This window comes from Aethalodelphis obliquidens, unplaced genomic scaffold (genome assembly GCF_003676395.1).
Source record: "Aethalodelphis obliquidens isolate GAN/ISIS:26980383/991018 unplaced genomic scaffold, ASM367639v1 scaffold11, whole genome shotgun sequence".
Classification (NCBI taxonomy): domain Eukaryota; kingdom Metazoa; phylum Chordata; class Mammalia; order Artiodactyla; family Delphinidae; genus Aethalodelphis; species Aethalodelphis obliquidens.
In genome coordinates this window covers 14,260,215-14,286,882 of record NW_020837955.1, presented here as the reverse complement: position 1 = coordinate 14,286,882, position 26,668 = coordinate 14,260,215, and the positions used below count along the sequence as shown (strand labels likewise).

Genomic DNA, 26,668 nt, shown 5'->3' with positions numbered 1-26,668 from the left:
GATAAATTTGACTTCATCAAAACTTAAAACTTTGCTCTTCAAAAGGCACTGTTGAGAAAATGAAAAGACAAGCTATGTACCAGGAGAAAATATTTGTAAATCATATATCTGATAAAGGATTTGTACACAGAATATGTAAAGAATCCTCAGAACTGAATAATAAGAAAACAAATAACCCAATTTGAAAAATAGACAAAAGATTTGGACAGACACTTCACCAAAGATATTCAGATAGCAAATAAATACATGGAAAAGTGCTCGCCATCGTTAGTCATTAGGAAATACAAATTAAAACTACAATGAAATACAACCACACGGTTACTAGAGTGGCTAAAATTTTTAAGTCTGACCACTTGTCTGTAAGACTGTGAAAGAACTAGAAGTCTCATACATTACTGGTGGAAATAAAAAATGGTACAGTCACTTTGGAAAAACAGTTTAGCAGTTTCTTAAATGTCTACTTACCATATGATCCAGCCATTTCACTCCTATGTATTTACCCAAGAGAAATTAAAGCATTTGTCCATACAAGGACTTATACACAAATGCTCATAGCAGCTTTATTTATAAAAGCCACCCCCAAAGAAAACCCAAATGTCCATCAACAGCTGAATATTTAAACATACAACAGAATGTATGTGTTCAATAGACTACCACTATACAGTAAAAATTAATGAACTAGTTGATAAATAAAACAACTGAGACACATCTCAAAATAATTTTCCTGTGAAAGTTGCCAGACCAAGGGGAAAAAAGTGCATACTGTATGATGCCATTTTTATACAATTCCAGAAGATGTAAACTGTAGTTACAGAAAGCAGATCAGTGGTTGCCTGGGGTGGGAGGAAGGAAAGGAAGGAGGGAGGTATTCTAACAGGACAGGGGAAAACCTTTGAGAGTGGTGGATATGTTCATTATCTTGACTTTGATGATGGTTTCATGGGTATATATACGTCAAAACTTGTCAAAGGGGCTTCCCTGGTGGTGCAGTGGTAGACAGCCCGCCTGCCGATGCAGGGGACACGGGTTCGTGCCCCGGTACAGGAAGATCCCACATGCCGCGGAGCGGCTGGGCCCGTGAGCCATGGCCGCTGAGCCTGCGCGTCCGGAGCCTGTGCTCTGCAACGGGAGAGGCCACAACAGTGAGAGGCCCGCGTACCGCAAAAAACAAACAAACAAACAAAAAAAACCAACCTTGTCAAAGTATACACTTTAATTATGTGCAGTTTATTATATGCTAATTATGCCACAATAATCTTATTTTTTAAATTAGAGAAAGTATGTGTAGTAAGAGAAGCAGGGACTAGACATAAATGGGTTTGGCATTTACCACCACGACCAACCCCACTGGCAGTACTCTATGATTCACTCCACTTTTAGCCATTTAAATTTTTCACTTCATCAACAAAAGTGCTGAAATGGGGGAATATAGGAAAGGTGTTAGAGAACAGCTCTTGGGACAGGCATGTTGCTCGTTTAAGACTAGTATAGGCAACATCCCTCTCTTTAGCACTAGTATGTACTTATACCCACTGAATTTTTTTTTGTAATTAGGGAAGGTGAGAGCGGTTGGGCTGAGTTTAGGAAGCAAGGTGAAGAGAAAGGACAATGAGGACATGGAAAGGGTTGGTGTGCACTGTACCCCACTAGGTCCCTTGTCCTGGGTTTGACCCCTGATGATTAGGGTCGGCGGCTGGAGAAGCTCTTCTACTGTGAGATTTTGTGTACCAATACTATTGCTTTAAGATCTAGATATATAATATGTAGTATGAATTCAGAGAAAATAGGGCCATTCTTCCCATGTTTGTGCAGAATCCAGTGCCTCTTGGGTATTCTGAAGTTTCATAGCTTTGGGCTCAAGGATAATTGGGGAGATAATACCCTTGGCACAGATGATGGCATCCTAATCAGGGGCAATGTCAACAGTGGTGGTGGTGAGATTCTTTTAAGTGGCTTTGAGAGCTGTGGAGCCTGAATCAAAAGAACACACACACACTGTTGAAATGGGAAGGATGACTATAGCTAACAGTCATGTTTAGGCACATATATGAGGACTACTTGGAGGCTTCCAGAAAATTTTCGGAGGGACTGGTGGAGGTTCTGTGAGTAGAGGGTGGAACAAGAGTAAGACCTTAGATTACTTATGTTAATGTGACTTCTTTTAAATCCATAAACTCAGAATTTCTGTTAATATTAAAGTTATACACTATTATCTGGGCTGAAGTAAGGAGATAGGATAAAAGAAGGGAGATAAAAAGGATAATTCATTGTAGTTTTCCTCACACACTACCTTGCTTTCTGCTTCATTTTTTACCTTTCCACCATCCACCTCTGCCTTGCTGCCGTAATTATGGATCATGTTGGCTTACTGCCAAGAAATAATGGTATCAGTTAGGTTGCCATGGCCCGTTCCTTAGAAAATTCATCTGATGGTCCACTTGTAGATAGTCCAGGTTAGAAATGTAAAAACCTTGCAAAAGAAAATGCAGTATATTCTGGCTCCCATTTTAATCTGATCTCTCTCTTCTAAGAAGAACAAATGCCAGGGAGTCCAGGGTCATAATAGACAATTTTGAGATTCTAGTGATCATATGCAACTGTTAAGAATATCAAGAAAGCCATGGTATTCAATTTCCAAGCCCTGGGATTGTTGTTGCTATTTACCTGAATCTGGGGAAGGGCCGAAGTTTGAAAAAAGCTGCTGATACCCCAGATTCCTGCCTTCAGTTCATAACCACTGCTTTTGGATATCTTGCTACATGTCAGTAAACAATGTAAAGCATCTTAATGTATATACCTTTATCACAGTAAATATGCTTAGTGCAGCAAACTTTAAAAATACGCTAAAGCTTGGCTACCAGGAAGTTCACGTGTAAATGTAACGTTCAATTGCAGAAATCTACTTTTCCCAAATTCTTGGTATATTTCTCTCTCCTCCTCTTATATGTGGTTTATGATCCCTGTTATTTTATTTTATTTTATTTTATTTTATTTATTTATTTTTTGCAGTACACGGGCCTCTCACTGTTGTGGCCTCTCCCGTTGCGGAGCACAGGCTCCGGACGCTCAGGCTCAGCGGCCATGGCTCATGGGCCCAGCCGCTCCATGGCATGTGGGATCTTCCCGGACCGGGGCACGAACCCGTCTACCCTGCATCGGCAGGCGGACTCTCAACCACTGTGCCACCAGGGAAGCCTCTGTTTTACATGTTTTTCAAAGTACAACCCTGTGACGTAAGACCCTGTATCTTTTCCCTAGTAAGCCCGATCCCTGTTATTTTTGAATTGACTTGTCATATGTCTGATTTTATTTCAAGTTGCCCCATATCCTTTTTAGAAAATGTTGGAAATAGATACTGTATCTAAAATCAAATTTACAAATATGTTAATAGACTTCATTCAGTCTGAACTTATAATTATTTCAACATTGATTATTATAATTATTATACTTTACCTCATGTTTTTCAATAATCATTTCATCAAAAATGTTGATATATATATTATCTTTTATTTTAGATAAGCTTGAGACGCTATAATCATGTCCTGGTAAGCTGTAAATAAGAAAAACATATTTAAATGCTTAATTGATTTTATAAAAGCATTATTCATAAAGGACTATAAAATTGCCTGCATTATTTTCTTTTATAAAGTATAAGATAAGAAAATCTATGTGCTTTCAGGACAACTGCTATCTTTCATTAAAGCCAGTATCAAAATATCTACAAACAATAAATGCTGGAGAAGGTGTGGAGAAAAGGGAACCCTCTTGCACTGTTGGTGGGAGTGTAAATTGGTACAACCACTATGGAGAACAGTATGGAGGTTCCTTAAAAAACTAAAAATAGAACTATCAAATGATCTAGCAATCCCACTCCTGGGCATATACCCAGAGAAAACTCTAATTGAAAAAGATACATGCACCCCAATGTTCATTGCCGAACTATTTACAATAGCCAGGATGTGGAAGCAACCTAAGTGTCCATCGACAGATGAATGGATAAAGAAGATGTGGCACATATATACAACGGAATATTACTCAGCCATAAAAAGAAACGAAATTGAGTTATTTGTAGTGAGGTGGTTGGGCCTAGAGTCTGTCATACAGAGTGAAGTACGTCAGAAAGAGAAAGACAAATACCGTATGCTAACACATATATATGGAATCTAAAAAAAAAAAAGTTATGGAGAACCTAGGGGCAGGACGGGAATAAAGACGCAGACTTACTAGAGAATGGACTTGAGGACACGGGGAGGGGGAAGGGTAAGCTGAGACAAAGTGGGAGAGTGGCATGGACATATATACACTACTAAATGTAAAATCGATAGTTAGTGGGAAGCAGCCGCATAGCACAGGGAGATCAGCTCGGTGCTTTGTGACCACCTAGAGGGGTGGGATAGGGAGGGTGGGAGGGAGGGAGATGCAAGAGGGAAGAGATATGGGGATAGATGTATATGTATAGCTGATTCACTTTCTTATAAAGCAGAAACTAAAACAGCATTGTAAAGCAATTATACTCCAATAAAGATGTTAAAAAAAAAAAAAGTCAGAGGGATGCCATCAAAAAACCATGCAAATAGTCAAGAACCATATGATCTGCAGAAATTGAGGGAGATGAACAAGATTGGCAAGAGAAGGGGGTAAGGGCGCCAGGAAAAGAGAAAGGACTTTGATAACAGATGTAGTTGACAGTTCTTTATATTCCTTTTACCCGAGGGAGAGCTAAAGATGTATAGGAAGTAACAACTGAAAATTGCTACTTGAGTTTAGAGAACAATTTTAAGTTCTACATTTTAAATCTGTCTTGATCAGTGCACTTTATTTTCAATTACAAAAGCCTATTTATATACCTTTAGCATCAAATATGAACCTCGAGAAAGAAAAGAGCCGGAGATCCCACTTCCTGATTTCAAAATACATATTTTACGAAGTTACAGTAATTGAAGCAGTCTGGCCTAAAAACAGACATATAGACCAGTGGTACAGAATAGAGAGTCTAGATATAAATCCTTGCATCTATGTCAGGTCAACCAATCTTTGACAAGGGTGCCAAGACTACTCAATGAAGAAAGGACAATCTCTTCAACAAATGGTGTTGGTAAAACTATGTGCAAAAGGATCAAATTTGAGGGAGGAGATATGGGGATGTATGTATATATATAGCTGATTCACTTTGTTATAAAGCAGAAACTAACACACCATTGTAAAGCAATTATACTCCAATAAAGATGTTAATAAAAAAAAGAATCAAATTTGATCTTTATCTTATACCATACACAAAATTCAACTCAAAATGAATTAAATATTTAAAATGTAAGACCTGAAACTATAAAGCTTCTAGAAGAAAATACAGGGGAAAAGTTTCATGACATAGGTTGTGGCAATAATTTCATGGACATGATACCAAAGCACAGGCAACAAAAGCAAAAATAAAAAAGTGGAACTATATCAAACTGTAAACCTTCTGCACAGCAAAGGAAATAATCGTCAGAGTACAAGGTCAACTTATGGAATGGGAGAAAATATTTGCAAACCATATATATTATAAGGGGGTTCATCTCCAACATACATAAAGAGCTCATACAACTGAATAGTAAAAAAGCTAATAATCTGATTTTAAAATGTACTAAAACTTGAATGGACATTTTCCAAAAATGACATACAAATGGCTAATAGATACATGAAAAAATGCTCAAAATTACTAATAATAAAACACTCAGTAATAATCAGGGAAATTCAAAGCTACAATGAGATATCACTTCACAATTGTTAGGATGGCTATTATCAAAAAAAATAAAATAAAGTAACAAGTGCTGGTGAAGGTGTGTAAAACTGGAACTCCTGCACACAGTTGGTGGGAATGTGAAATGGTGCAGCTGCTATGGAAAACGTTATGCAGGTTCCTCAAAAAATTAAAAATAGAACTGATACCATATGATCTAGCAATCCCATTTCTAGGTATTTATCCAAAAGAACTGAATCAGAATATCAAAGAGATGTTAGCACTCTTATGTTCATTGCAGCACTATTCACAACAGTATGGAAGCATGCTAAATGTCTGTTGACAGATGAATGGATAAAGAAAATGTGGTATATATATGGAATACTGCTCACCCTTTAAAAAGAAGGAAATTCTGCAATATGTGGCAGCATGGATGAATCTTGAGGACATTATACTAAATGAAATAAACCAGTCATAAAAAGACTGCATGATTCCACCTATATGTGGCATCTAAAGTAGTCAAATTCATAGAGTCAAAGAGCAGAATGGTGGTCACCAGGGGCTGGGGGGAGGGGGAAATGGGAAGTTACTAATCAACAAGGCGTAAAACTTCAGGGAAGCAAGATGAATAAGCTCTAGATCTGCTGTACAACCTTTTACCTACATTCAGCAGTAGTATATTGCACACTTAAAAGTTTGTTCAAAGGGTAGATGTCCTGTTAAGTGTTCTTTCCACATTAAAAAAGTCAGTAGACGTTGAGTAAGGCAAACTACCCTCTGTAACAGTGGCTCACGTGATTGTGGGGGAAGGCAAGCCCCAAATCTGCAGGGTAAGCTGGCAGCCTGGAAGCCCAGGGGAGAGCTGCAGTTCAAGTCTGAAGCCAGTGTGCTGGCAGAATTCCATCTTCCTAAGTGGGGTAAGCCTCCAACCAAATGGATGAGGCACACCCCTATTACAGAGGGTAAAGAGAGTCACAGACACACACACACACACACACACACACACACACACACACACCCTGTTAGTTCTGCTTTTATGGAGAACCCTGAAATGCAATGACACTCTGGAAAAGGTAAAACTATGGTGGCAGTGAAAGGATCAGTGGTTGCCAGAGGTTCCAGGGGAAGGATGAACGGATAAATGGGTGAAGCACAGGGCATTTTTAGGGCAGTGAAACTATGCTGTATGATACTACAGTGGTGGATACATGTCATCATACATTTGTCAAAACCCATAGAATGTACAACACAAAGAGTGAACCCTAATGTAAATTGTGGACTTTGATAATGTGTCAACATTGGTCCATTGATTGTAACAAATGTACCACACTGACACTTTAGGGAGGCTGTGTGTGCGTGTTGTAGGGAGAGGATGTATAAGAACTCTGTGCTTTCTGCTCAGTTTTACTGTGAACCTAAACTGCTCTAAAAATTAAAGCCTATCGATTTGTTTAAAATGGAAAAAAAAAAAGAAACTCAATCTCATTAGAAATCCAGGAATGTAAATTAAACCACAACAAGAATATCGCTTTAGATCCACTGTATTAGAAACATTAATTTTAAAAATACAAAATATTATTGAAGATGTGGCACAATAGGAACTTTTATATTGCTGTTGTGAGTATGTATTGGCACAATCGCTTTAGAAAAAACTTTGGCATTAGCTAGTAAAGTTGAAGCAATTCCACTCCTGGATACAGATCCTAAAGTAAAGGGTCTCAAAGTGTCCCCTGACTAGGAGCATCAGTAACACCTGAGAACTTGTTAGAAATGGAATTATGTATGAGAACTACTGAACTAGAAACTATGGAGTTGGGCCCAGCAATCTGTTTAAAGAAGCTGTACAGGTGATTTCAGTGCACAAAATACTTTGAGAACTACTGTCTTAAAAAGAAACTCTTACATGTGTGTTCCAGATGACAAGTACAAGAATGTTCAGAGCAATACTATTTACAATAGAAAAACATTAAAACCAGGCAAATCTGCATCAACAGGATAAAGTATAAATAAATTATGGCATTTTAATACAGTGGAATACTATACAGAAGTGAAAATAAAGGAAGGAAGGAATATGAATTCATATTCATATGAATATGGATAAATCGCTCAAAATAAGAGTAAAGAAACAGATTGCAAAAGATCATTCAATTTACATAAAGTTGGAAAACATCCACAGGTAAATAAAACATAGCTAGGGATAAATACCTATGATTTAAAGTCATAAAGAGAGGGAATGATAAACAAATTCATGGTTGTTACCTCTGGGGAGAAAGAAAGGGGATACAAATAGTTATTGGCACAATGGAGCCTTCAAAAATATTGCTAATACTCCATTTTTTAAGCTAGATGGTAGATACAGAGGTATTCATTTTATCATTTTTCCTCAGAACTTACATTTACATATACATTATATATATTAATATCTATGTAAGAAATACTTCATAATTTAAAAACTTAAAAATTAAGCCTATATCCATCATTATTTTCAATAACCAGCTCAAGAAAATAATTTTGTTACTGCTCTATTTTAGAAGCTGAGGGAAAATGGACTCCAACTTACATAAAATCTACTTTAATTTCTTCATTCCAGCATGGATGAGATCCACTTGCAACACTGGTTTGGTACACAGTGTGCTGAAAGGAAACTTCCACAAAGGGGTGCACAGTATCCTGAAACACATAATTAACACGACTAGATTTTTGTAATATTTTATATAGCTGATAGAAGGTAGAAATTAGTTACTGGCTGATAACTGGATGGCTTACTTTTTCCAGTTTTTCAAACAACAATTATTCATTCATTCATTCAATTAACATTTCTTCAACCTATTCAATATCAGGTACTACTTTGCTAGGATCCAAAAATAAATGGAAATCCTTAAGGATTTTTATCTTAAGTCTATCAGGAGAAAATAAACAGGTAAACAAATAATTGCAATGAAATGTAAGAAATATATTCAAGGTATAATAGTAACTCAGGAGAGAGAATGATTAACTCTCTGGGGTGAGGACAAGGAGAACTTCACAGAGAAAACATTGCTTGGGCTTGAGCTTTGAAACATTAAATAGTAGTTCATGTGGCCAATAACATGGAGGTATGGTGGCCATTCCAGGCAAAGGAAAGGGCATATACGGAGGCCTTCTAGAACAAGTAGTAGTATGATATGATACCGCTGTGGGCTGATGAGAAATGTGGCTGATTGGCATGTAAGAACCAGACCATCACAGAGTGGTAGCCGTTCTAAGGAGCTACCATTGTAAGGAGCTTGCACCTTATTCTATAGACCCTGAGAGCAGGGTAGCAGAGAATGAAATAGTTAGAATTACATTTTATAAAGAGCACCTTCACTGTGTTATGGAGAGTAAACTAGAATTAGATGGATAGTCCAGTTAGGGGCCAGTTGCAATTCAGGGAAAACATGATCAAAACGGCACTTTATAGAAGTGTTAAATACTTACCTCATTTAAGATCTCATCTGAGGTTACGGATTTGATTGTTTCTTTATGTCTGAGGCGAGACATGGATGATATCAAATAAGTAGGAATATCCAAGGCTCTTCTGAAAAACAATATAGAGATAGGCACTTTAATTAATTTTAATATTAGTTTTGGTGGCTTTTTGCTTATGCTTATAGAGGTATATAAGTCAGCTACCCTGGATCTTATAGAGTTTGCTTTGGATCTTCATAACATAGGTGGTTAGAGATAAATACGTGACAATCACTACTCTGAAAGGGTAGCTCCTAAATGCTGAACTATGGATTGGAACCAGTCTGTGACAGAGTTTTCACTGACCCTCAGCAAAAGGAAAAAAATAGAGCAAGTAATACTTTGAGACTATATTCTTCCTATTTTTGGTGTTACAATATTCTTTCTTTTACAAATTGATTATTATAGAAAATGGTGGTAATTTTGTAATGTCCTTATTTCACAAAACAGCCTTGAAATGTGCATTTGTTTTGAGAATATCAATTCTATCATAAATAAAGTCATATTTTATAATATAAAACACAGGCAAAACCTTTAAGAGGTTTTAACTATAGATTCGTAGCTAGTAAGCAAAATATTTGTTTTGCATATGTAGAGTTCATGGGGTGTGGTAAACATACAATAAGCAAGTAGAGCACATAAGTGTTAAATGTAGACAGAGAGGGTTGATCAGTGTTCCTGAGGTACCTGGGCACTAAATATTCACAACACATAAATTATACATGAGATTAAATATATGAAACACTTGAAATTCGGGTTATACTAAATATTCATGAGTATTTAATATTCATGATGCCTTAATTTGGCCACTCTGACCCTACATATCCTCTGCCCAAGAAACGCAAATAAAACACACTGAGTGCCTGCAGAAGAGATAGGTAAGATCTGATTTTTGTAGAAGTCACCTAAAATGATAAATCCAAAATGGAGCTTACTCTCTCCTGTAGTCTATATACTTCCAATACTGTGAGGGGACAGTGGCAGAAAACAGTGTAATTAGCAATAGCAGCTTAAGTTTTCACAATAGGGAATAGGGACAGAAGGTATTTATTTGATATAGCACCCAAAAATATACATGTTAAAGGTACTTCGGGCATCTCAAACTTCTGAAAATTTGTAATACACAGCAATGACAGTAAGTTTGACTATCCAAATGAAGATTTCAACTTTCATTTAGTTTCTGTATATTGAACATTAATAAACTGCAAAGTTTTTGTTTTGTTTTGTTTGTTTGTTTGTTTTGTTTTTTGTTTTTTTTTTACGAGGGCCTCTCACTGTTGTGGCCTCTCCCGTTGCAGAGCACAGGCTCTGGACGCGCAGGGTCCGCGGCCATGGCTCATGGGCCCAGTCGCTCCGCGGCATGTGGGATCTTCCCGGACCGGGGCACGAACCCGTGTCCCCTGCGTCGGCAAGCGGACTCTCAACAGCTGCGCCACCAGGGAAGCCCCAAGTGCAAAGTTTTATTAAGAAGACAGTATAGAAATTTACATTTAAGACATCTTTTGCAACTCCAAAAATTGGCGCAATTGCCTTACCTATTAACTATTGCTTTCCTTGTAGGAATATTATAAGCCCTCAATATTCTGACAAGAATCTTAATATCTCCGTCACAGATAGTCTGTGCTGCCACTTTTTTCCTTTCTTGCCTCTGAGGCTTTAACTTTCTTCGTCGTTCAAGAAGCTTACAAACTGCACGTGTCAACTGGCTAAAGAGTAAAAAATGATCAATCACACAGATACAAGATAACTTAAAATTTGAAATATATCAATTTTTTAAATTAACTATTATAAATAAGGCCATTATTCTGAACCATGTTCTCTCCATTGTGGAGGGGAGACAGAGTTGTCTTAGACCCAAGGAAAGAATCTTTTTCTGGGCATAGAAGAGATGCTATGTTAAGAGAGAATGTGATTGCTCCACGTAATTTGGGTGTATGGTCCAAGAAGAAACAAGGGTGTGGAGAGGTAATTCCATGAAACATGACGTTATATCAAAGGATTATTCATTTTTTAGGAATCGTTCTCTTGAAAGTGGTTAGATACTCAACTTTTCTACATGGTTCTGAATAGGAGTTAGTTATATGTGCTCCCAACCCTGGCAACACAAATCTATGCAATTATAGCTTTATGGTCACACCTATTTTCCTCCAAAGACTGAAAATAAAACACAGACTTCAGACTATACTACAAAGCTATAGTCATCAAAACAGTATGGTACTGGCACAAAAGTAGAAATATAGATCAATGGAACAGGATAGAAAGCCCAGAAATAAACCCACACACCTATGGTCAATTAATCTATAAATATGACAAAGAAGGCAAGACTATAAAATGGAGGAAAGAAAGTCTCTTCAACAAACTGTGCTGAGAAAACTGGACAGCTACATGTAAAAAAAATGAAAGTGGAGCATTCTTTAACACCATGCACAAAAATAAACTCAAAATGGATTAAAGACCTAAATATGAGACCAGACACTATAAAACTCTTAGAGGAAAACACAGGCAGAACACTCTCTGACATAAATCACAGCAATATCTTTTTCAATCCATCTCCCAGAGTAATGGAAATAAAAACACACATAAACAAATGGGGCCTAATTAAACTCAAAAGCTTTTGCACAGCAAAGGAAACCATAAACAAAATGAAAAGACAACCCACAGAATGGGAGAAAATATTTGCAAATAATGTGACTGACAAGGGATTAGTCTCCAAAATTTACAAACAGCTCATGTGGCTTAATATCATCAAAACAAACAACCCAATCAAAAAATGGGCAGCATACCTAAATAGACATTTCTGCAAAGAAGACATACAGATGGCCAAGAGGCACATGAAAAGATGTTCAACAACACTAATTATTAAAGAAATGCAAATCAAAACTACAATGAGATATCACCTCACATCAGTCAGAATGGCTATCATCAAAAAATCCACAAATGGGCTTCCCTGGTGGCACAGTGGTTAAGAATCTGCCTGCCAATGCAGGGGACACACGTTCGAGCCCTGGGCTGGGAAGATGCCACATGCCGCGGAGCAGCTAAGCCTGTGTGCCACAACTACTGAGCCTGCACTCTAGAGCCCACGAGCCACAACTACTGAAGTCCACATGCCTAGAGCCTGTGCTCTGCAACAAGGGAAGCCACTGCAATGAGAAGCCTGCATACCGCAACAAAGAGGAGCCCCTGCTCGCCCCAACTAGAGAAAGCCCGTGCACAGCAACGAAGACCCAATGCAGCCAAAAATAAATAAATAATTTATTTACTTAAAAAAAAAAATCCACAAACAATAAATGCTGGAAAGGGTGTGGAGAAAAGGGAACCCTCTTGCACTGTTGGTGGGAATGTAAATTGATAGTGTCACTATGGAAAACAGTATGGAGGTTCCTTAAAAAACTAAAAATAGAACTACCATATGACCTAGCAATCCCACTATTGGGCATATACCCAGAGAAAACCATAATTCAAAAATACACATGCACCCCAATGTTCACAGCAGCACTATTTACAATAGCCAGGACATGGAAGCAACCTAAATGTCCATCAACAGAGGAATGGATAAAGAAGATGTGGTACATATATACAATGGAATATTACTCAGCCATAAAAAGGAACAAAATTGGGTTATTTGTAGAGATGTGGATGGACCTAGAGAGTGTCATACAGAGTGAAGTTAAGTCAAAAGAGAGAAACAAATATCATATATTAACACGTATATGTGGAATCTAGAAAAATGGTATGGATGATCTTATTTGCAAAGCAGAAATAGAGACACAGATGTAGAGAAGAAACTATGGATACCAAGGGGGAAAGCAGGAGTGGGAGGAATTGGGAGATTGGGATTGACACAAACACACTATTGATACTATGTATAAAATAGATAACTAATAAGAATATGCTGTATAGCACAGGGAACTCTACTTAATGCACTGTGGTGACCTAAATGGGAAGGAAATCCAAAAAAGATGGGATATATGTATATGTATAGCCAATTCATTTTGCTGTACAGTAGAAACTAACGCAACATTGTAAAGCAACTATACTCCAATAAAAATTAATTAAAAAAAAAGATGTTCAATATTGCTAATTATTAGAGAAATGCAAATCAAAACCTCAATGAGATATCACCTCACACCAGTCAGAATGGCTATCATCAAAAAATCCATAAGCAATAAACGCTGGAGAGGGTGTGGAGAGAAGGGAACCCTCTTACACTGTTGGTGGAAATGTAAATTGGTGCAGCCACTATGGAGAATGGTATGGAGGTTCCTTAAGAAACTAAAAATAGAGCTACCATATAAACCTGCAACCCAACTCCTGGGCATACACCTGGAGAAAAACATGGTCCAAAAGGATACATTCATCCCAATGTTCATTGCAGTGCTGTTTACAATAGCCAAGACATGGAAGCAACCTAAACATCCACTGACAGAAGAATGGTTAAAGAAGATGTGGTACATATATACAATGGAATATTAGCCATTAAAAAGAATGAAATAATGCCATTGCAGTAACATGGATGGACCCAGAGATTGTCATACTGTGTGAAGTGAGACAGAGAAATAGAACTATCATATGATATCACTTATATGCAGAATCTAAAAAAAAAGATACAAATAAACTTATTTACAAAACAGAAACAGACTCACAGACTTAGAGAACGAACTTATGGTTACCTGGGGGAAGGGAGGGGAGGAGGCATAGTTAGGGAGTTTGGGATTGACATGTACACACTGCTATATTTAAAATGGATAACCAACAAGGACCTATTGTATAGCACAGGGAACTTTTGCTCAATATTCTGTAACAATCTGACTGGGAAAAGAATTTGAAAAAGAATAGATACATGTATATGTATAACTGAATCACTTTGTTGTACACCTGAAACTAACACAACATTGTTAATCAACTATACTCCAATAAAAAACAAAAAGTTTAAAAAAATAAATTTTCATCATTGACACACACACACTACTATATACAAAATAGATAGCTAATAAGGACCTACTGTATAGCACAGAGAACTCTACTCAACACTCTGTAATGGCCTATATGGGAAAAGAGTCTAAAAAAGAGTCGACATATGTATATGTATAACAGATTCCCTTTGCTGGACACCTGCAACTAACACAACATTGTAAATCAACTCTACCCCAGTAAAAATTTTATTTTTAAAAATTTATTTATTTTTGGCTGTGCTGGGTCTTCGTTGCTGCACATGGGCTTTCTCTAGTTGCGGCGAGCAGTGGCTACTCTTCTTACAGTGCGTGGGCTCCTCATTGCAGTGGCTTCTCTTGTTGCAGAGCACAGGCCCTAGGCGCACAGGCTTCAGTAGCTGTGGCGTGTGGTCTCAGTAGTTGTAGCAGCCGGGCTTAGTTGCTCCGCGGCATGTGGGATCTTCCCGGACCAGGGCTCTAACCTGTGTCCCCTGCATTGGCAGGCGGATTCTTAACCACTGCACCACCAGGGAAGTCCCTACCCCAGTAAAAATTTTTTAAAAGTAAGTTTTCATTTAAAAAATGTGTCCATGAAAGAATTACTTCAAGGTATATTTTAGAATAGAACACCCCCCTCAAAAACAATAGACTTCAGCATCCTACACCAATTAAAACCTTATTATTAATACTAAGAATCTGCAAGTGGCCCCAGGGCGGTTTCCCCAAACGCAGCATCCCTAATTCCTGCTCCCACCCTTAAGTTTCCCAGATAGGACAGTATGAGAACTGAGCTACTTCAGCCAAAGGCTCCCCCAACTGCTGCCTGTGGATCACAGAGCCCTTATATGGCTGAGGATTCCGTTTTGAAAGGGAGAGATTACAGGCTTAGTGTGTGGTGCTACCAGCAATGACTCTTCCAGTAGCAGTCTCGGGACAGGGAAATCTTAGGGCAAAACTAATTTGGGACAAAGGTATTTCTTTTTTTCTTTTCTTTTCTTTCTTGCCCTAAAAAGTATCAATAAGGAGAGGGTTAAAATCTAAAATATTATACAATTGAAAATACAAATCATATAGTTATGTCCAAAATACAATTTTAAAATGACAAAAAAAATTAAGTCACTGTATTTCATTTTATGCTTTGTAATTGCATTTTGACATTAACTTAATTAATATAAAAATACAGAACTTATTAGAGGACTCTGAAGGTATTATCTTATAGCTTTATATTTTGTACTTAAATAATAATAATTTTAGATGTACCTTGTAGATACAATTTCTTCATAATCAGCCACAATATCTGATAAGTTAAATTTGCTAACTTTGGCAATTCTTTTCATTATTGACCTTCTCATCTACAAAAAAATTTTTAGAATTTAAAGAAATGCACAGTTTATATTTTAAGATTAAGTATATACGATGCTACTGGTGTCACTATTTTTTACTCCTAATTTTTTCAACCAATAAATGGAAAGGGGAATTAGGTAAGTGAAAGTATGGTTCTGTTTGCTACCATTATTAAAATCACTCCTAATGCTCTCATTAATGTCCCTCTCATCTCTTTTTCCACCTAACTCTCAGTATATGTGGACAGAACGAATCTTCACCAAAGGAGATGATTATCCTGTGAATGTGTTTCTACAACAGTCACTTGTACACACACAAATCTTGATTCACAAGGAAATGTGGTCACATTTCTGTATTTCCTTTGAGTCCATCCTATTCTGACCTTAAGCTCTCATTCTGTCAGCTTGGTAAGATATTTAGTGCTTGAACAGAGCCAATCCCCTAAGCCCTTGCACCTTGCAGAACCCACAAACCTTGGTTCCTCCAAGGACTCTGAAATTCTTCTTTTTAGTCTGAGGAAATCCCTCCCTTTCTCCCCTAACCCCATGCTTCACAACAGGTTTAGACTTTTAGAAATGAAACCAGGAAGAAGTGTGTCTGGAGGCAATTTTCTTTCTGTCCTGCCACAAATCATCCCAAAGATAATGTAACCTAAAGCCTAATGATCTGCTTAAATTCGATAGGAAAATGGGGTGATAGGAGAATGGGAAATTATAATTCCTAAGAATTACCCTGCCATGTGGGGAACAAATTGTTTCCTTTGAAGGTGAACCACAGCCCTCCTCCCTCTGACCCCATCAGTGTGCTTGAGCCTTCTCACTTGTGCTTTCTCTCTCTGTCTTTCTCTCTTTCTCTCTCCCTCTCCCTTGCTCCCCTGCTATCACACAGACTGAGCTCCTTGCCGTTCCTCCCAAAGGCCACGCATATTCCTTCCTCACAGTTTTCACATGTGGTTCCATTAGCCTGGAATGTTCTTCTCCCAAAAAACCTCCATGGCTAGCTCCTTCAGTTCACTTCAGGTCTTTTGCTGAAGCGTTAGCATCTCGAGGGCTTTCCTTGATCTAAGGAAGGCTTTCCCTTATCTAAAATCACACCTGACCCCCCCAACCCCCATACACACTCCTGTCCTCTCTTCCTACTTCACTTGTCATGGCACATATCACTTTCTAACATACTAATGTTCTGTTCATTATCTGACTTCCCCCACCAGAACGACCTCCTCTAGGAGGCCAGGAATTTTAATCTATTTTGTTTACTGCTGTAATTCCAATGTCTAGTATAATGACTGATTCATAGCAGGTGTCCAATAAGTATTTATTGAGTAAATTAATGAAAGGGACAGGTTGCGGAGAAGCACTGGCCTCTTAGATGCAAATATTTCAGCAAAACTTTATCTAGCAATCCTTGAGACTGCCGGGACTTTACTGCTCCAATCCCGGCCTCAGCCACCACTGACCCCAGTAACACAGCAGGAAGTGTAATGCATGTAACTCACAGTCCCTCCCGCAGCAGGATTTAGACACCATGGCCCTATTAGGCCTCCAGTGTCAAAGCAGGATTCCAGTACCTGTAATTAAAGTAATTATCCCTTAAACTTGTAGTTTTAAACTATCCTGAGATAGCAAAGAAGTCTTCACAAGGAGGTGAAACCCAATCACACAATGTTCTTAAAGCTCCTTCCCAGGATTCCTATATGAAGGCAAGAATCCTCAGACACTTGCTCTCTTACCACATTCCTGATCTTTTGCTGCCCTCCCTTCTGGGCTTCCTCATACACCAAAAAAAGAGAAGGCATAAGAAGGATATGTATTCTCTTTCCTTTTTTTTTTTTTTTTGTGGTACGCGGGCCTCTCACTGTTGTGGCCTCTCCCGTTGCGGAACACAGGCTCCAGATGCGCAGGCTCAGCGACCACGGCTCACGGGCCCAGCCGCTCAGCGGCATGTGGGATCCTCCCGGACCGGGGCACGAACCCGTGTCCCCTGCATCGGCAGGCGGACTCTCAACCACTGCGCCACCAGGGAAGCCCTCTCTTTTCTTATGAGTAAGAACACCTCTTTATTTCCTAAGACGCAAATATCATTATTAAATCACATCTCAACTTAAAAAAATATATATGAAGCTAATGAAGAAGGTGTAGGAGGGGCAAGAGTGAGTGGAAAAAAACATCTGCCAGCAATAAAGAGGAGGTGCTCTTTCAGGCTACAATAGCTATAGTGGTCTGCATTTCCACCACACTTCCATAGGAACAGAGTACAAACTAGCATAGAACTTGAGGTTCTATCTTATTTGCCCCTTACTTCAGAAGTAAAGCAAGGCAGGCATTTTTATTGTCTGTTTTTATAGAACAATAAGGCAGGACTCAGTGCATAGATTACCTGCCCAAAGACAAACAGGATGGTCAGAACAGGTCTTCACACACCTGTCTAGGGCTTTTCTAGTCACACAAGGTTGCTTCTCTCCTGTCTCCACGAGGGAATTGTATGTACCTCTTAGATCTTCCCATGGCTCTCTGCTTCTTTTCAAGTTACCCTAAAAGGCTGCTCTGGTGCCCTGTAGCAAAGCCTATAGATTCTACTCTTGCAGAAGTCTTAGAAACCTCCTCAGCCTGCAATTTTATCCCTTACTTCATTAATTGTTCAAGCGTTTCTCAACATTTTCTGAGTGAAGAGCACTGTGCTGGGCATGATGGATCGATACATATAGTCACTGGAGCGATGAGGGGTCAGTGGAAAGAAATCAGGGGTGAAATTCAGTGAGGGATTCCACCTCAAACCTGGTTTAGGCTTTGTTACGGTGTTCTGTCTCCTAGTGGCTCCTCCCTTTGTCCCGTGAACTGCTCTGGTGTACGGCATTATGAGTTATTAATAAAACTAGGGATTCTGGCAAAATGCTGGCATACTTCCCAAAATGAACTTTTAGGGTCAAAAAGAGATGGGAAGTCTTTAACGTTCATTTGTAAATGGAAACAGTGGGATATGCTTTAATAATGAGTTTGCTGTCAATTGAAGTAACTGCTGCATCAACAATGTACATCAACAGTGTACTTTTACAGATGGTCAGTAACTAACTCTGAAAAGGAAGTCTGAATAGAACAGAAAACCTCTCAGTGATCAGAAAGAGGTGATGAGTAAGCAAGTCTGTCCATCTGACTCTCTGGGAAGAGTATAGTACTGTGCATCCAGGAGACCAGTTTTCACAAAAGTAAATTCAAACATATTGATAAAACTATTTTGTTGTTGTTACCTTTTTCAGAAAATTGGCAGAATTAATCCTTTGTGCGGTAATAGAATTCATATCTGAAATGGACATATCCTTCTCTATCTGACTTTCATATTCCTATAAACAGAGAATTAAATTAGTTTCACTTCTTGAATGTAACAGAGTTTAGATATGATACACTGCAATAAAATATTAACTATTCATTTCAGTTCATGTGTAGGAGATATTGGCAACACTCTGGAATTGAGAGGAGAGAATACTTCTTTTAGATTCTCCCAATGAGAATTAGCTAAGAACACATATTTTGTTTGCTTCTAGGAGGAGGTCCATTCATCTTTTAAAACTGAGTAATGATTGAGAAAAAATTTGCAATTGAGAAAATTATAAGAAAATGTAAAGACGACTGAGAACAATTCTTCATGCATGCATTTACCTGGTAATCACTAGAAACAAAAGAAATGGAAAGTGGTAGAGTATAAGGGTCAAGAGAGTGGGCTTTGGAGGCCATAGTCCTGGATTCAAGTTGGCCCTGCCATTTATTAACTTTGTGGTTTGGGAAAAAGATGATTAACTACTGCAGACCTCAGTTTCCTCTTTTGTAATAATTATAATATTACTGTTATTAATATGTCACAGGATTGCTGTGAGATCTAACTGAAACAATATCTATAAAGTGCATGGCATACAGTAAGTAGTCAAAATATGCTGGCCATAATCAATAACTTTAACTTAACATCCAGCAGTGGGTCTAAGATTATTTGTCAGGATGCTTCATCTATATAATTTAGAATAAATTGCATCTGTTATAGCTGCATTTGTGGGATACGTTCCTAACTGCACACTGAAATCATTTTACATTATAGAAAGCATTAAAGATGACACAAAAATTATGAAGTATCTCTTACCTTAAGTAGATAAATTATCTGAAAGTAATTTATTTGTTTTTCTAATTATCCACAAGAAATCTTGAAATTAATCCTGTTGACAAGTAACATTTTACCTAGGGATATATTATATTACTATTTCATATCACTTTATTTATTTTAAAAGTATTAATTTATAGGAGTTACTTAAATACTCTGGATACTAATTTTTATTAATTAATATATAATTTGAAAATATCTTTTCCTAATCTGTGGGGTTTAAACTTTAATATTATCAAGTTTACTAATCTATTTCTTTATAATTTATACTTTTTGTGTTTTAGGAAATACTTTCCTGCCCAAGATTAAGATATACATTTAAAGTTTTGCATTTCATGTGTAATCTTCATTACACATAGTATTTATTTCTTTTGTGAGGTCTGAATCTAATTTTACACCGTTCAAAAATGTTTTATAATTTTCTCCATCAAGTTTTTGTACATGTTTTGTTCAATATATTCCTATGACTCTAAGAGTTTTTATTGCTACTGTAGGGTGTATCTTTGTTAAGTTACATTTTTAGTGGGTTTTTGTTGGTGTATAGAATGCTATTTATTTTTTGTTTTTAATTTTTCCTCAAGTTTTTCAAACATACAGAAAATTAGAAAGAATGTTAAAATCTATGTACCTACCCTTTAGATTAAGTAATTAATATTTTGCCATATTTGCTTAATCTGTTGCTTTTGTTTTCTTTTTTTTGGCTAAATATCTCAAAGTACAAATTACAGACACCATGACACTTCATTCCTAAATAAATACATCATCATGAATCTCCAAAAACTAAGGACACAACCACAGTGCCATAATCACAGACAACAAAACTAACAATTTTCCAATGTATCTACTATTCAATTATCAATATTACATAATAGTCCAATATCTAAATTTCACCAACTGCTGTTTTTTCACCAATTGCTGTTTTTTCACTATATATATATTGTATATCTCCATATATATATTCTTTTCAGATTTTTTTTCCCATTATAGGTTATTACAAGATATGGATAAAGTTCACTGTGCTATAGAGTACGCCCTTGTTGTTTATTTATTCTATATATAGTAGTTTGTATCTGCTAAGCCCAAACTCCTAATTTATCCCTCCCCCACCCCCTTTCCCTTTTGGTAATCATAAATTTGTTTTCTATGTCTATGAGTCTGTTTCTGTTTTCTAAATAAGTTCATTTGTATCATTTTCTTACATTCCACATATAAGTGGTATCATATGATATTTTTTTCTTTCATCTTATTTTATTGAGAACAAGCTTTACATGAGACAGCCAAATGATGGCTTTACAAAATTCTAGAAAATTGCTACTGATTCCAGCCTGGAAATTCCTAGCAAACCTAATACCATCAAGGGACGTATGTGTATGAGCACATAATTGCACAGCTCTCTTTTTAAGACTTTGTAATGCATTTCCTAAATTGAAGGTGATATCATACGGTATTTGTTTTTCTCTTTCTGACTTACTTCACTTAGTATAATAATCTCTAGGTCCAACCATGTTGCTGTAAATGGCATTATTTCATTCTTTTTATGGCTGAGTAATATTCCATTGTATACATATACCACATCTTTTTTATCCATTCATCTCTCAATGTACACTCAAGCTGCTTCCACATCTTGGCTATTGTAAATGGTGCTGCTATGAACATTGGGGTGCATGTATCTTTTCGAATTAGAGTTTTCTCTGGATGTATGCCCAGGAGTGAGATTGCTGGATCACATGGTAACTCTATTTTTAGTTTTTAAAGAACCTCCATACTGTTCTCCATAGTGACTACACCAATTTACATTCCCACCAACAGTGTAGGAGGGTTCCCTTTTCTCCACACCCTCTCCAGCATTTATTTAATTTGTAGACTTTTTGATGATGCCCATTCTGACTAGTGTGAGGAGGTGCCTCACTGTAGTTCTGATTTGCGTTTTTCTAATAATTAGCAATATTGAGCATCTTTTCATGTGCCTGTTGGCCATCTGTATGTCTTTGAAGAAATGTCTATTTAGGTCTAAGAATGATGACTTTTTAAAGAGATGAAAATGCAACAGAGAGAAACAGTTGTACTTGCTAGCCAGTTGGCCCACATTCCAAATTTGTCTGATTGTTTCTTTGTGGTGTCATTTAACTTGTTCCTTTATTCCTCATAGTTCTTGTAAACAAATTAGAGGAGGAGGACAAGGGGGAGGAGAGGGGGGAGTAAGAGGGAGGGAAGAGGAGGAGGAGGGGGACAGGCTGAAGATGTCTCCGGGCATGTGGGATCTTAGCTCCCCGACCAGGGATGGAACCCGCACCCCCTGCATTGGAAGGCGAAATTTTAACCATTGGACCACCAGGGAACTCCCTTGGGCATTTAAAAGGAGCATATTTTTTCCTTCCTTAACTCTGTTAATGTGGTAAATTATATTAATAGATTCCTTAATTAGATTAGCTTAGCTCTGTTATCTGGAAATAAACCCTACTAGATTATGGTGTATAATTATATATTTATACATAATATATTGCTTTTTGATTTGTTAAAATTTTATTAGGAATTGCACATCTATGCTCATAAGTGAAATTGACCTAAAATGATCATGTTTTGCTTTCTTTGCCCAATTTTGGCATGAAGGTCATCAACCTCAGAAAATGAGTTGGGTTGCTTTCCCTCTTTTTGTGTTCTCTCAATACTTTGTATAAGATAAGGAAAGTCAGCAAAGCCCCTAGTTTCAGAAGCTTAAATTCTTCCTTTTTTATGAAGTTATATCCTCAATTATGCTGAGCACTGTGCTTTGCCCACAGTAGTTTACGTAACTGTAGAATTGAATTCAATCATTGAGAGAAGCAGGAGGAAACTGAATAACTTTTCAGCCATTCTAAGCCAAGGGCTTCCCACTGCAGTTTACTAACTGAAATTCCTAAGGTCTCAAAACAGATGAATCACAATTAAAAGTTGAGCAATGCTTTCCAAAGCCAAATATCAATTGGTCTGTTTGTGAATACATATATTTCTACTCACCCATGTTTGTGAAAATAATGAATAATCTGCAAATCCTATGACTATTATAGTCATATGTGCTAACTGGTGGTGCCATGATATTATCATTGAAAAATCATTGACTTGCATTTCCTCTTTCACCTCTGAGCCACACCAAAAGAGATTCTCAGACAATCCACTTGGTTCAGCCATGAGTGTCTTCCCACTATTACTTGAGTTTTAAATGTAATGAGTCCTGTATAGTTTTGTTTGTGTCTCCTCTATGTTAGGGTATAACAGCTAAAGGATGGCTGAGTGGCAACAACAAGAAAAAAACATAAACTTTTTTATAAGTAACTTTTACTATTTTTAATATTAAGTGGCTTGCTGCTATTTCCCTTCAGTCCAGAATCGAATGAAATCAAATATCAAAAAGTTTATCCGTTTTTTATCAATTGATAATAATTCACCAAAGTTAATAAACCTGTTATAACCAATTTTAGTATAAGGCATTCACTCTTTCTGACCCATAAGATGTATAAACCTCAATATCCTTCATCAGCATCTGCTATCTTTAAGTTGGCTGACATCACCCTACAGTGGTAATTCTACTACACAGGCATTTTCTTCAGAGATGGAACATTGGTTTCTTCCTTCTTTAACCATCTCTTTGCAAGCACAAGTGTTAGGATTAGTACAATTGTTTTTTTCTACAGGAATTAGCTCTTATAATTCCATTCTTTTAAGCCTAGTGGAGTGCTGGTAAATGTTTAACAGACAGTTCTCTGGGAGTGGGAGGGGAAGCCCCAATTTGCAGCATTTGTTGGTTTATGGTGTAGACATTCTCCCAGCAATACATTTAAAGCAACCAACATGAAATCACTGAAGGAGGAGCGGGGAAGAGATGCACCCAGCAGGCTCCAGCGTGCCATCACTACACAGCATAAGATGAACTTTTCTTTCTTTCTTTTTTCCCCACATTTTAAAGTTTCTGAAATTGAGATGTGCTTTATAATCAAGTGTAAGTTTAATGTGGTAGTGTTTCTCTCCATTATCCCCCAAAGTTGCTATTAAATTGGTGATACATTTTACAATAAAACCCACAATATTTACATAAATTTATAATATACTTAAAAGAGTCTGGCTGTGAAATAGGTTGTTGGGACAACTAAGTTGCAAAGTTAAGCTAAGGACTTTCTGAAATTTGGGAGAGCTATACGTTTTTAATGCCTAAAGAAAAGGGGATCCCAAAAAAATCAAGAAAGAAAAATTCCCATGAAACAAGCTCGACTTAATTGTGAAAGAGAAAGTATTATCAACATGGACATGACTGTTGCCTATCTATGTCCAACATGTTGCCTAATATGTCCAACAAAACATATTGTTTCAAACAACTGAATATAACAACAACAAAAAAGAGACTCACAGATATAAAGAACAAACTAGCGGTTACAAGTGGGGAGAGGGAAGTGGGGAAGGGCAATACAGGGGTAGAAGATTAAGAGGTACAAACCATCATATATAAAATAAGCTACAAGGATATGTTGTACAACACAGGGAATATAGCCAATATTTTATAAATAACTATAAATGGAGTATAACCTTTAAAAGTTGTGAATCACTATATTGTACACCTGTAAAACTTATATAAATATTGTTCATCAACTATACTTCAATTAAAAAAAATTTAAGAGGGGAAAATTGTTGTCTACAGATTATCAGTTTAAAAAAAAATTAAGATAGATTTAAAGCAGCAAAACGTTAACTTATCATAGAATAAACTATATTCAAATAGAAACCAAGTACCTGGAAGAGTAAATCTGGAATCTCTCTGTCATAGAGAGGCATTTGCGGCAGAAGGAAAACATCTAATTGACCTGCATTTCTAAGTTGCAATAGCTGGAAACGTTTACTCTTTTTCATTTCCTCTTCAGAAACAAAGTTAAATTCATCTTGCAACTGTCTGAGACGAAAATACTTTGGAATATCCTGTTCTTTATGTTTCATGTACTATAAAACACAAATAATGTAAAGTCTTTACTTAAAATATTAATTTTTTGAAATTCAAGAATTATTTCAAAACAGTTTTTCCCCCTAACTGTGAGATATGAGAGTTGCAATAGAAATAGGAAATGGAGCAACTGAATCTGTACAGAAAATCTGAAAAAAAAAAAATGCGGAATCCGGCCTATACAGTTTCTCAGCCTTTTCCTGGTCATGATTTATACAGAAAATGAAAACATGTGTACTGCACAGCGGGTTAAAAGATGAGAGTTTTTGTGTCTGGTTGCCCTATGAGTCGACAGAGGCTCAATATTTCCATACACATGTAATCAATTCAGCACATCAGTTGAGAAGCTCTGATCTGAAGAAACTTAATTGCAATAATCTATGCATGCACTGCTTTATTCAATAAATGTAAATGTGAGTACATGGTACATGCAAGGAAAAGTGCTAGCTGCCATAAGAGAGACAAAGATTTACTAGTTGTAGTTCCACAAGGAAAGATAAAGCACATGAACAAATAACTAAGGTAAAAGGCAGAATGGTATTAGAGCCATAAGAGTTTATAAAAAGAAAAAAAGTTAACAGGACGGCAAGGGAAGAAAAGCCCATATCTAACTGAGGTTGCCAAGGAAGGATTTACCCAGACTTGCAGGGTGGGTAAGACAGCTGCTATAGGTGCGCTTCTAAACAGAGGGAACGACATGAATAAAGGTATGAAGAAAGCCTGTTGGAGCACACACAGCAGTTCAGTTGGCTGTAAGGAGGAGTAGAAGTGAATAGATAATAGAGTCTTTGAGGGAAGGAGTGTGTCTATAAATCATCTTTAAAATCCTCAGCATTTAATAATATGGCGGGCATTCAGTAGATGTACAATAGATGTCAGCCTGGATGCAAGATGCACCAGGCAAGGGCTGCTAAATAGTGGCAGAGTACCAGTCATCAGGCCTAAGGTAGTAATTATTTCAGTTGCTGAATTTCTAACTGCCTTACAATACTATAAACTGTCTGAAAACTCTATCTGTCCTCAGATTTACTTTTAATGCCTCCTAATGCCTAGAAAAATACACTGCAAACTGTGGAGGAGTATGAGTGTAGAGCTTAAGAAATAAAATATATTTACAGTACAGATATTTGCTATAACTTACCATAACAAATTCCATTAAATCAGAATATTCTGGATTATTTGGGTCAATTCTGACCTCATTTGCCCATTCAAAAAGCTTCTGTGCATTAATTAGCCATGGAATTCCAGGAACACCTCTTGCATCTACATCCCTAAACACACTAACATAAAGGAAAATATTTTGTGAACTTCTATATAATATGCAGGTGATAAATCTGTTATATGGGGTAAAACCTACCCATCCCAGGTATTTAAAGATAAAGCTTATCCTGTGTTTAAGGATAAAATAGAAGGTTTAGATGTGATATCTTTCCTGGTTCTTCTCACTTTCTAACTATATCATAGCTTTTTTTTTTTTTAACATCTTTATTGGAGTATAATTGCTTTACAATGGTGTGTTAGTTTCTGCTTTATAACAAAGTGAATCAGTTATACATATACATATGTTGCCATATCTCTTCCCTCTTGCATCTCCCTGCCTCCCACCCTCCCTATCCCACCCCTCTAGGTGGTCACAAACCACCTAGCTGTGTATCATAGCTTTTTGATAAATGTCTACCCCTCCCTTAAGAGACAAGTAAGCTTCTTAAGGGTAAAGTCTGTAAATATTCATCTTTGCTATCTAAAGTCCACAATATAAAAAGAATCTTTAGGCTATATCTTTACAGTTGAAACATAATATAGAGTATGTAATACAATTAACTGGGAAGTAAGGGCCAGAAGAATATCTTTGGTCATGTGAGGCCATCTTCAGAGGTTAAGAGAGCTATAAAAGATGGGCTAGACTCATAATGCATCCTTAGTGACCTCAACTATAGGCTAAGTGAAGAAGGAATTCAACCCTAAACAGTAAGGGTTTATTTTCAGCCATCAATTATCCCAGTTATTTAATCTCTCTCTTCACAGATAATTTGTTTCATCATGTAGAATTAGAGCAATTTGGACTAGAAGATT

General features: G+C 37.1%; 1 protein-coding gene across 3 annotated transcripts in view; it reads right to left on the bottom strand.

Moving 5' to 3' along the window:
* Window positions 1-26,668, bottom strand: part of CC2D2B (coiled-coil and C2 domain containing 2B) — a 95,377-nt gene that overhangs the window by 23,522 nt on the left and 45,187 nt on the right. The window contains exons 17-24 of one of the 3 annotated variants that reach the window (XM_027112131.1): window positions 25,737-25,875; window positions 24,391-24,594; window positions 18,731-18,823; window positions 15,403-15,494; window positions 10,744-10,914; window positions 9,179-9,275; window positions 8,280-8,389; window positions 3,454-3,550 (exon numbers count right to left, since the gene is read on the bottom strand). In XM_027112131.1, the coding sequence (XP_026967932.1) occupies window positions 3,454-3,550; window positions 8,280-8,389; window positions 9,179-9,275; window positions 10,744-10,914; window positions 15,403-15,494; window positions 18,731-18,823; window positions 24,391-24,594; window positions 25,737-25,875 (1,003 nt within the window). Of the gene's footprint in view, window positions 1-3,453; window positions 3,551-8,279; window positions 8,390-9,178; window positions 9,276-10,743; window positions 10,915-15,402; window positions 15,495-18,730; window positions 18,824-24,390; window positions 24,595-25,736; window positions 25,876-26,668 lie in introns of those variants that run through there. The other 2 variants (XM_027112132.1, XM_027112133.1) reach the window with 2 other exon arrangements.